This window comes from Plasmodium falciparum (assembly GCF_000002765.6).
Source record: "Plasmodium falciparum 3D7 genome assembly, chromosome: 7".
Taxonomy (NCBI): domain Eukaryota; phylum Apicomplexa; class Aconoidasida; order Haemosporida; family Plasmodiidae; genus Plasmodium; species Plasmodium falciparum.
In genome coordinates, this window is record NC_004328.3 from 1,049,587 (window position 1) to 1,062,500 (window position 12,914).

General features: G+C 21.7%; 2 protein-coding genes across 2 annotated transcripts in view; one reads left to right on the plus strand and one right to left on the minus strand.

Moving 5' to 3' along the window:
* Nucleotides 1–2,878: 2,878 nt before the first annotated feature.
* PF3D7_0724900 (kinesin-19, putative) lies at nucleotides 2,879–8,572 on the plus strand (the record flags this gene model as incomplete). The annotated part of the gene is made up of 1 exon (XM_001349116.1): nucleotides 2,879–8,572. The coding sequence occupies one exon, from the start codon at nucleotides 2,879–2,881 to the stop codon at nucleotides 8,570–8,572; it is 5,694 nt and encodes a 1,897-aa protein (XP_001349152.1).
* A 774-nt stretch (nucleotides 8,573–9,346) lies between these two features.
* PF3D7_0725000 (exonuclease I, putative) overlaps nucleotides 9,347–12,914 on the minus strand; it is a gene marked incomplete at both ends in the record, with an annotated part of 4,044 nt that continues 476 nt past the window's right edge. Inside the window, one exon of the mRNA XM_001349117.1 lies at nucleotides 9,347–12,914. This exon is cut by the window's right edge and continues 476 nt beyond it. Coding sequence (XP_001349153.1) covers nucleotides 9,347–12,914 — 3,568 coding nt within the window.

A 12,914-nucleotide genomic window follows, 5' to 3' on the forward strand; every position in this document is an offset into this window, starting at 1 on the left:
ATACTACGAAACAAAATATTATAATATGTATTTATATATATTATGTTAATTTAAACATATTTATGTGGCAAAAAAATGAAAATTTTAATTGAATACTATAAAAAAAAAAAAATTCAAAACCAAGACTGGAATATTTTTAATATTTATATAAAGAACAAAAAATTAAATACTTATAAAAAGTAATAAATTTTAAATAGTGATCATTATAAATTTATACTTTTATAGTTCTCATTAATTAAAAAAAAATTATCTCACTGAAATAATATTAAGATTAAACAAAAAAAAAAAAAAAAAAATTATTTGTAGAATATAGCTATTTTTTTTTTTCTTTTTTAATTTTCTGTACTATAATTATATATATTATTTAACACATATATATATAATATATAATATAATGCATATACAAAAAAAAAAAAAAAAAAAAAATTTTATTAAATTCTCACAACACATAAAATAAGATGAGATCGTTTAGAAATGTTGTATAAACATTAAAGGTGTACAATTTAATTTCAATTTATTTATTTATTTTTTTGAAAAAAAAAACCTTTACAATATTATAGAAATATATTTTCATATTTAACATAAAACTTTTGTAATATATTTAAATTAAAAATGTGTATAATAAAAAAATAAATAAGTATAAATATATATATATATATATATATATATATATATATATATATATATTACATTTTTTACAAGATAAAATTATTATACAAAAAGTGCATGATAAAAAAGAGAAGAAAAATAATTATATAATATATAATGTATTCGAGCATATAATATTTGTTCTAAGTAAAAAAATATTTTTTTTTTTTGATGTGTTGTTTAATAGCATAAGTATAAAGTATTATCGATGTGTAAAAATATACATTAAAAATTTTTATAATAATGAAATGAAGAATAGAGCTTCAAAACAACATTTTAGTAACATAAAAGGAAGCATAAAGTATATAGTACATATATATATATATATCAATCCAATTTCATAAAAATTTGGCTACCTGTTTCTAAAGGAATAAAATTTTGTATTTTAAGTTATCAATACGAAGAAAATAAAAGAGGAACTATTCTCTGGAATATATATGTTTGTTGTAGATTGTTATATATATATATATATATTTGTGTATATTTGTATATTTTGTAATATATAGTTGGAAATTAACAATATATATTTATTAAACTATAATCAATATAAATATTATTATAAATTGTTACGTTTGTTTCTTTGGATATTGAAAATATAATATTTCAAATTTTCTTATCATCTTAATTCATAACCACTATTTATTTTATTTTTTCCCTATGATTTATAAAATTTTGAAATATATAATATAAACAAGATTAACATGAAAAACAAAGAACAATGAACTCACTCTCTCCCTCCAGGAAAAAAAAAAAAAAAAAAAATTACGACATCAACTATTAACTTTTATACAATTTATTATATTTTTTTACTATATTCTCATAAATGACAAATTCTCATTGCACATTTTCTTTTTTCTTCATACGAATAACATATTATCTTATAAAAATAAAATAATATAAAACAGTTGTAGTGAATGGCATAATTATTTTTATTTATTTATTATTTTTTTTTTTTCATCAATATATAGAGTTGTAGAAAAAAAAAAAAAAAATATATCCAAAGTTAAAAAACTAAATGTGCATAAAATTTGCAAAAAGAAAAAAAAAAAAAAAAAAAAAAAAAACAGCTTAAAAAAAATCAATCAGCTAATCTTATGAAAAATAATTACTTTTATATTTAAAAAAAAAAAAAGACATTTTCATTTACATTTTTTTTCTTTACATTTTTCGTTTCTTATTTTTCTTCTTAATTTTTGTTTTTTCTTTTTTCTTTTTTCTTTTTGTTTCAATTTTTATTCCTTTATTTGTTTCTTTTTTGGTTTTTATCCTTATTTATTTCTTTATTTTATTTTATTTTATTATGTTTTTTTTTTTTTTTTTTTTTTTCCTGAACAAATAATAATTATAGCTATTAAATTCTACATGGGGGAAAAAAAAAAAAAAAAATGGTGTGTGTAAAGAAGCTATTATATATTTTATGTATTTAATAATTCTAAAAAATTATTAACATGTTAAGGTTTTATGAACGTGTTCATAATAAATGAAGATTTTAATAATGTTGATAATATATAATTTGTTCTATAAACAACTGTAGAAGTTTACATATATTTATGAACAAGCATCTTTAAGGCCCAAATCAAAAAAGAAAAAAAAAAAAAAAAATATATATATATAATATATATGTATATATGCTTATATTATTTGTGTATTACATAAAAAAGGAAAGAGTTAAAACATTAACCTATACATTACCCTTTCAGCTGTGATAAGGTTGAAGGCATATTTTAATATGTTGACTTTTTGTTGTTTACATAGATATATTAAAATGTTTAATCTGTATTGTTAATTGTTGTTTTTTATATTTTCCATTTGATAATATATATATATATACATATATATATGTTTATTTATTTATATTATTTAAAAAGAAAATATGTAAAATGGGAAAATAATGAAAAAGTATATTTCCCTTTTTTTTTTTTTTTTTTTTTTTAAATCCATCTTAATGTTGTTAGAAGGTTAAATAATATGGATGACAATTTTTAATGAACCCAATATTTTAACGTATATTTATATATATATATATATATATATATATATGTAATAGACAAGTAATTGTTTTTTTCCTTAAATAATATATAAAGGAAAAAAAAAAATTGGACGGTTAGACATTATTTCCTATAGACAATTTTTTTTTTTTTTTTTTTTTTTTTTTTTTTTTTTTTTTACTTTTATTTATTGATTTGTTTATTTTGTTTTATTTTTTGTTTTGTTGAAATAAGGTAACACAATGAATGAACCATGTGCATCTCAGAAATGTGAACATTTGTATTCATCAGATTTAAATAATGAGAAAGGACAAAATATTCATTATAAGAACTTCGATGATAATAACTGTATTGATAAAGATCTTCAAATGTATGATAAAAGTATAACTGTTGAAATAGAAAGTGATCAGGAATATTCTAATAAGAGAAGTAAATGTGATAATGAATATTCCAAACAAAGTACCTTAAGCATAGATAATAATGAATCAGAAAATGTACAGGAATATACTTTGAAAACTAAAGGTTTGTGTATAGAGGAGAAGAACATTAATAAAGAGATAAAGAAAATAAAACAAGCAGATGATTTTATTTTTTATAAAAATGAATTAATGTTGGATAAGAGTATTAGTGACTATGAAGAGAATGTAGAAGATATGAATACACTCACTAATTTTGATTATTCTGAAAATGTGGAAAATGAAAAAGAAGAAAATACTGAAAACAAAATAGGTAATGTATGTTATTCAAATTATATAAATGAGAAGGAAAACGATGATTTATATGAAAATATTAAGGATACAAATGTAAATGAATTATATAATGAAAATAAAAAAATGAACATAAAAGATACAAACAAAGGGGAGAAGGACAAAGTAGTTAAGAATCATTTCCTGAATGATAAAGAAGATGTAGTAATATCGAATGAAGAGAGGCAACAAAATATTGATGTTTTAACAGAGAATTATGATGAAAATTTAGAAAACAATTTAGATATGAATTGGAATAAATCCCAAATAAAAACATGCATAAGGATTAAACCTTCAGATAAAGCTGAATGTGAATTTGGAAAAGCTATTACACAAATAGGAACAAATAAAATATTAATAAATTATGAGGTAACAGATGAAATTCGAAAGAGTGAATTTTTGATTGACAAAGTATTTAATGAAGAAAGTACACAAAATGATGTTTGGAAAAGTATTTGTTTTTGTGTTGATTCACTTTTTCATTTTAAAAATACAACTGTATTTGCTCATGGACATACAGGTACGGGGAAAACGTATACGATGATAGGTCCTGATATTATGGAGTTGATTAAAAAGAAAAAGAAAAAAATTCGATTTCCCATAAGAAGAATTCCACCTAATGAATATTATCCAAATATACATAGTATAAAATTTTTAAATAATAATAGTAGTAATAATAATAGTAATAATATTATGTATGATAGGAAAAGATCATGTTCTCAACCTATATCTCATTTATTACCTAGGACAATAATGCCTTTAGTAAATACCAATTCAGGTAGTTGTAAAAAAGGAAATGATACCTCACATAATAATAATATATCATATTGCAGATATAACAATAAAAATAACATGGAGTGCTTTAATGAAACTAGTTATACAACAAAATATGAAAATTATAAAACTTTTGCAGAGTATAAAAATGAGTATAAATATAATGGAAAAGATTTAATTGAGGATATACGATATGTTTTAAATTCGAAGAACAAAGGTATGATACCTAGAGCTTGTGAAGAAATAATGAATCGATTAACTTCTATAAAATTATCATACGATAATGTAAGTAAATTAAAAGAAAATACAAATAAAGATAATACAAATAAAGAAAATACAAATAAAGATAATACAAATATATACATGAAAGATGAAAAAAAGAAAGAGATTTTTAAAGATGTGAAGGTATATGCATCTTATATGCAGTTATATAATGATAGAATATTTGATTTATTAAATCCGTATAATGAGTCAGCACCGTATCTAAGTACACAAAAGTCCAAATATGTGGGTAATAATAATAACAACAATTACAATGTTAGTAATATGAATTGTAATAATAATAATTACAGCTGTGGGAATGGGGCTTTTGTGTCAGGTTTACTGACAGTCGAAGTTAATAGTTGTGAAGAATTAATTGAACTTTTGATAGATGGGACTAGTAACCGAGCTTGTCGAATTACTAAAACCAATGAAATGTCAACACGATCACATTCAATATATAAAATCGAATTAAGATACACGAATAATTCAAAATTTGATCATGTGAAGTCAGGTAATTTATTATTAATCGATTTAGCTGGTAATGAAAAATATGCTGCATCTAATGAGAAATTATATTCCACAGAAGTGTGTTCTATAAATAAAAGTTTATCTGCATTATCATTATGTATAAATGAATTATCTAAAGGTAACAAGAATATTAGTTATCGAAATTCTATATTGACTAGATTACTTCAAGATTCTTTAGGAGGTTCAAGTAAAACAGTTTTTATTTGTACTATATCTTCATCTATGAAAAATGCACGCGAAACCTTATCTTCTTTAAAATTGGTATCGAAGGCAAGAAAAATCCCATTAGGGAACAAAAACTATAATTCTCATATGTATGAAGAGGATATAAAAAAATTAAAAAGAGAATTATATTTTTTGAAAAAGTTTGTTTTTTTTCAATATATTACCAATAAGTATGAGAGCAAAAAAAGGTTACAAAATATAAAAGAGTTTTATTTGTATAATTTTCTAAATTCAAAAAAAGAAGAAAAGGATATTAATGATATAAAGAAAAGGGAACATATGGATAGTATTTTGCATGATGGTTATCATGATGAAGAGGAGGAGGAGGAGGAAGAGGAAGATGGCTGTAAATCAAATGAGAAGTTCAACAATGATAATAGTATACCAAAGGATAAAAATAAATATGGTATTTATAAAGATAAAGTTAAGTTTGACGTCAATAAAATTATGAATACGTTTAAAGGTATAGAAAAAATCTACAGCGATTATGAATTTAAATCATTTAGTTCTTTATTGGCACAATGGAATGTTAATAAATGTAGCATTAAAAAGGCGAAAGATAAATTATGCAGTGTGAACAAAAAAAAGAAATATTTGTGGTTTTATAAAAATGGAAATATGAATAAAAGGAGTATTTTGAATTTTATAGAGACGCACACTATAGATTATGAAATAGAAGAGGAAGATGAGGAAGAAGAAGATGATAATGAAGGTATAAATGAGGATATAAATGAGGATGTAGAGGAAGATATAGAGGAAGATGTAGAGGAAGATATAGAGGAAGATATAAAGGAATATATAAAGGAGGATATAAAGGAAGATATAAAGGAAATGAAAAAGGAACTTCAAAAAGAACTCAAAAATGGGGATAAAAGCTTAAAAGTAATGAACAACGAAAATGATGAATATGATGAATTATCTGATGAACATTATTATTATGATGATGACCCTGAAGAAGATAGCATAGAAGAGGCTGTGGACGAAGAAGAAAATATGAAGAATGGTATAAATTATCATAATGAACAGACGGCTAACGATTATAGTGATACAGAAGTTGATAATAATATGAATGATAATAAATATGAAAAAGAATCAATGAACAAAAAAAAAGAATACTATATTAATAATGCATGTAAATATAATAAATGTGTGGAAAATAGAAAAGAAATGTATATAAAGAAAAGGGAAGGATTGTTAAAAGGGGAAGGGAAAAACATTGGTATAAATAATAATATTAATAATGAAAATGATGAAATTGCAAATGTATTGAATAAGGATGATGTTAATGCGATAAGGGATACGTACAAAAATATGAAAGATGAATATTTTGATTTACTTCAGAATGATACTAAAAGTTTAATACAAAAGAAAAAGGATGATCATGAAAATAAGAAAGAAAAAATAAATGAAGATTTGATGAAAAGTATGAGTGTAGGAGAAAGAAAGGAAAGTAGTAAGAACAACAAAAAGGAATATGATATCCCTTTGAGTAATAATAAGTATGATTGTAAATTATTAGATAAAAAAAAGAAATTAATAAATTCCAAGAAAATAAAAAAAATTAATGATGGTGATGAAATAAAATCTAGAACATCTTTGAAGGAAGAAAAAGAAAAAAAGAAAGAAACAAATACCAATAATAGTTGTGTGTTAAATAATAACTGCCACATATCTGATTTCACTAATTTTAGTAGCAGGAAGAATTTTATTAACAATGTCGGAATAAATAATTTGGTGATTAATAAGATAAATAATTTTCATCATATAAAAGGATACACATGTGATAAAATGAATAGTAAAAAATGTACGAATGATAATAATAAAATTATGTGTGAAGGGTTAAGAGGGGATAGTAAGTATCCTAAAAGTGGAAATAATAAATATTATGATGATAAACATATTTATGTTGATCACAATACATATAATTTATTAGATAGAGAACGGTCGGTAAGCGAAAATTTTTCCTATAGCAACTTAAAAAACAAAACGATCATTGGAAAAAATTTTAAGGATACGTTTTCTTATTATATTGAATTTGATAAATATAACAGTGATGATCATAAGAATTATGATATAATTAAAAATTGTACACATGGTAAAATGATAAGAGATACAAGAAAGGATGAAGAGAATAATGTTCCTGACAGTAATAATTTTTCGGTATGCTCTGAAAGATTAAAAGACTGGAGGGAAGATAAAAAAGATGGCACACAAAAAATATATGTGAAGAAAAAGGTGACTAAGAACCAACTTATAAATGAAATTGAAAAGAGCTGGTTAACATTTGAAAAAAAATTAGAAAATAAATTAAATTTGAAAAAAAAGTATATAATAAAAGAAATAGATGAAGGGAGAAAAATAAATGATGATGTAAATAATGGTATGGATAATATTAGTGCATTGGAAGAAAATAAGAAAAAGCTGGAACATTTGAAGAATAGATATGGACAAATGTTGAGGGATTCACAAAAAAAAAAGAATAATATTAAGAAAGAGTATTATAATGATAAAATGGATATGGATTTAAATGAGAGTGATAAATGTAATGGTGATATACATTATGGAGGATATTATAATGATAATAATAATAATAATAATAATAATAGTAATAATTATATATATAGTAATAATTGCTATACACATTCTGGTAAATATAATTATAATAATACTCATCATCATAATGATAACGAAAAGGATAGTAGTTCGAAAACTTTTTTTTATATAAACGTAGAAAAGAAAGACACAGATGCTTTTCATTTATTACATAAGGTATATAATAAAAGCAGAAAGGACGAAGTAATATATGATATAAAAGAAGAGGATAATAATATAAATGTATCACATAATGTAGTACATAATAATGTGAATACATGTTTGGAAAATTATTATATGAACCGTTATAAATCGGATAAATTAAATCAAAATCAACAAACAGAATTAGTATATGGTAGGAATCCATATGGAAGTACCAAAATGCATAAGATGAATTTTTTTTATTTAAATGACAATAAAAATATAACTCTTTCCAAAAATGTGGATACAAAAAAAAAAAGTGTTGAAAAGAATGATTATTTGTTAATAAATGAGAATAAAAGGAATTATGTGAATAATTTGATTCCTTATAATCACGTGGGTAGTAGGGATAATGGTATAAACAAAAGGAATCACATTGGTGATATAAATGACAAGTATCAACTTAAGGAACACGTTCATTACATGAAAACTAATCAACATAATCATATGAGTAATAGGAAGAGTAATATAATTTATGGTAATAATGTAATTCCAAAGGATAGTCACGATACCAGTGTATTAGTATCACCAATTCAAAATAGTCATAATAAAACCAGTGCTTTTATTTGTATGCCAAATTATAGATCCATTAGGAAGTTTGAATAAAAATTAATAAATGAGAAAAAAGGATGAATAATGAGATGCATAGTAGGATAATATTAAAAACATGATTAGAAGAAAATTACAATAATACTTTGATAAATGTCACCATAAAAAAAAAAATAAAATAAAATAAAAATAAAATAAAAATAAAATAAAAATAAAAATAAAAAATAATAATAATAATGATAATACATAGAAAGACATTTAACATAAAAACATTTTGTTATTTGTTCTTGGCGGAAGTGCCTTATATTTATTAAGCACAAATGTTAAAAAGAAAATATATATGTGTGTATATATATATATATGTATATATTTTAATCTATTTTTTTATCTTTAATTTTGTTCATTATATTATATTATATATATATATATATATATATATATATATATATATATTTATTTATTTATTTATTTATTTTTGATTCTAAATTTTAATTGTTTAGTGTTTTAATTTTTTTTTATTGTTTTTTTTTTTTTTTTTTTTTTTTTTTTTTTTTTTTTTTTTGCTACTAAAAATTATTTTAATATTTACAGATTGTCTAAATTGTAAAAAATAAGAAAATATATTTTGAAAAAAAGGGTGTCTCGGCATATTGATTTATGGAAAAAATAAATAAATAATGTAAAATGAAAATATTAGAATGTATAATACTTTAAAGGTTATTAGGGACACAATGATTAAATAAAACAAACATATATATATATATATATATATATATATGTGCATATGTTAGATAAAAAAACATATATTGTACGGAGATAATAATTTTTTAGTTATAAATTATGATCAATGTAAGGATTACAATGGTTAACATTTTCCTTCTCCTTGAAATAATCAAAAGTATTAATTTTTTGATTTTTTGGCTGATAGTTATAATTAAGATTTTGAAGTATATATTCCACATTAATTTTTTGTGAAGTTTCTTTATTTTTTTCTATACTTTGATTTTGTAATTTCTCTGTGGATTTGAGTACAGTGATATGTTTATTATATGTATCTTGTTCAGTGGATACATTATTAGATTTTACATTTTCGTTAGTGAAATTTGGTTGATGATTATTTGAGTGGATTATAATTGTATTATGATTTGAACTTTGTTTCTCATTTTGTTGTGTATTTAAATTTGATGTATGATTATTCATTATAATATTATCATGATTTGTTAAGGAGGATATTTGTAAATGTTTATTTTGATTTTTTTCTTTATTAATTGAATTATGATTAAATTGTAACTCTTTTTCACCTTGATTTAAAAATATATCTTTTTCTAAGGAATTATAATTGGTAAAACTTAATTTATCATTTTTATCTTGACTTTGTAACGAAACGGCAAAATGGTCTTTAATACTATAACTTTGAGGTGTATTTTTAATATTTCTTTTTGTTTTTTTTTTTAATTTTTGAAAGGTTTTCATATCTGAATAGTTATCATTAAAAGAGTTTATGTAATCTTCTTCAGAATATTCTACAGAATAGTTTATTGGTGAATTCATATATATATTGTTATAAAATTTGTCATTTTGTATATTATCATTAGGATTATTATTATGATCATTACATATTTTTTGTGTACTATTATGCATGTTATGATTTTCATTTGTTTTTTTATCTATCCTTTTAAAAAAACTAGTGATCCTTAATTGGCTTTTAGAATTAACATTTTTTGAAGGAGTTTTATTTTTATAAGATGTAAGGGAAGATTTTCTACTTTCTTCTAAAGGGTTTCTTAACAGATCATTTTTTTTTTTTTCATTTATTTGAAAATTAATTTCAGTATCTTTCTTATTTAAGTATGTTTTATTTATATGGAAATCTTTATTAAAACTTGTATCATTTTTGTTATAGCTATTTAATGAATTTTCTTCTGTTATTTGTAATAAGGTGGTCATTTTATTTTGTATACAATTCGTTATAAGATTGGGTGTATTATTTGGCACATAATCACATATGTCATTTGGCACATAATCACATATGTCATTTGGCACATTATCACATTTTTCATTTGATATATTATCACATTTGTCATTTAATATATTATCACATTTTTCATTTGATATATTATCACATTTGTCATTTAATATATTATCACATTTGTCATTTAATATATTATCACATTTGTCATTTAATATATTATCACATTTTTCATTTGATATATTATCACATTTTTCATTTTGTTCTGTCATTTTATCACTTTTCAGATTTCCCACTTTATCATCTTGTTCACAATTATCCTGCATATTCATTTTCCCTTTAACATTTAAAGATTTAATAGGCGTGTTCATATCTTCATTTAATGTTTTAAAAAGAAAAAAGTTTTTTTTCATATTTTCGTAAATATTTTTAGCACTTTTTATTTGAGCAAATTCTTTTTTTTCATCAAGCATTTCTTCATTATGATCATTATTAGTAGTAGTGATATCATCGCATATATTTATATTAACTTTATTATTACTATGTTCATCATATGTTTTATTTATGTAATGATCATTATATGTTTCCATTATATTATTAGAATGGAAAGAATTGTTATTGTTTTTCAAAAGGTCATCCTTCTTTTCCCACATTTGATAATTATTATCATACATCGAAAGTATGTTCACACGTTCCGAATTAAAGGTTTCATCATAATTACAACTGTTTTCATATATATTTTTCTTTTCTTCGTTATCATTAACATTTTGATTATTACAATCAAGTGCTTCTATATGTTGTATTGTTAAATTATCTTGTGAATTACTGGAAGAGGTATGGGCTGAGGTTGTTTTCACTTTTTTTTTTAAATTGAATGATGATATACAATCATCTGTTTTTCTTTTATTAATACGTTCATTACAATTTTCTATTGTTTTGTTTTTATATTCATTATATGTTATATCTGAAATGAGATGATGATATTCATCATTTATTTCGTTTGATATGTTAGTATCTTTATGAATGAGTGGAGGACATACATCTGCTTGTTGAATTACTTGTTCTTGTGTTATTATATTATGAAAATATTCATTTTTGGAATTATTTTGAATATTATTATTTTGAGGATCTATGAATGCTGGGGGAGAAATTTCTAGATATTCAAAACATTCAGATGTAAAATCTTTAAAAATATTTTCAAAGGATGGTGACTTCGATGATTGTGTGTAAATTTGATGGTTATTATAAAAAGAACAATTAACAGTATTTATATTAAAATTATCACCACCTTTATTATGTGTATCATGATTTATCTTAAAATTATCATCACCACCTTTATTATGTGTATCATGATTTATCTTAAAATTATCATCACCACCTTTATTATGTGTGTCATGATTTATCTTAATATTATCATCACCACCTTTATTATGTGTGTCATCATTTTTATTATAATCATCGTCCTGTATTTGTGGGGAACTCAATGGGATGTCATTTAATTGTGGATAGATATTTAAACAGTTATCAATTTTTAATAGTGGATCATATAATAAAGATGCCTCTGTTATTTGTTGAATAATGAAATGGCTATTTTTATTTACAAAGGATGATTTAAAAGATTCATTAATTGGAATATTTTTACGCAATATAAAATCATAAACTTGATGATTTAGAAATGCATTTTTAATTTTTTGAAATGTATTCATTAATTTATCGAATGTATTTAAATTTTCTGGTATTTTATTTCTCCATCTATCATTAGATATAAGAAAATGAAATATATTTTCAATATTTTTATGTTGGAATATTAGGTTATACGCAGTTTTTATACCCATACCAGTTATATGAAAATCATTACTATAATCACATCCACTTAGAACACACATAGTTAGAAACATATCTATATTAAAATATTGTAATTTAAATAATTCTTCAGGCCAATCAAATTGTTGAATATATTGTTTAATTATATTATCACATTTTGATTTTTGCATATTTTTTTTTTTATTTGTTTTTTTTTTGTTTTTGTTTTTTTTTTTTTTTTTTTTCTTATTGTTATTATTACTATTTACTATACTTTTAGTTTTTTTTGATATATTTATAAATTCATTATTATTTTGAACATATGAATCATTATTAATACATTCAACGGAAGTTTCTTCATCTAATGATATATCTGAATCATAATCATCTGAATTTTGTAATTTTTTAATAGGTGTAATATAAAATTCATTATAACTATTAGATAATGGATTCTTTATTTTATTAATTACATTCCAATCAATAAGATCATTAATGGGCATTAAGCTAATTTCATTACATTCACCAGTATTTTTTAATTTATATAATACCCTAGGGCAACCATAAACTAATAAATCACTATCTTCACTAATAGCACATGATATAAATCCCATTCTACATAAATACGAT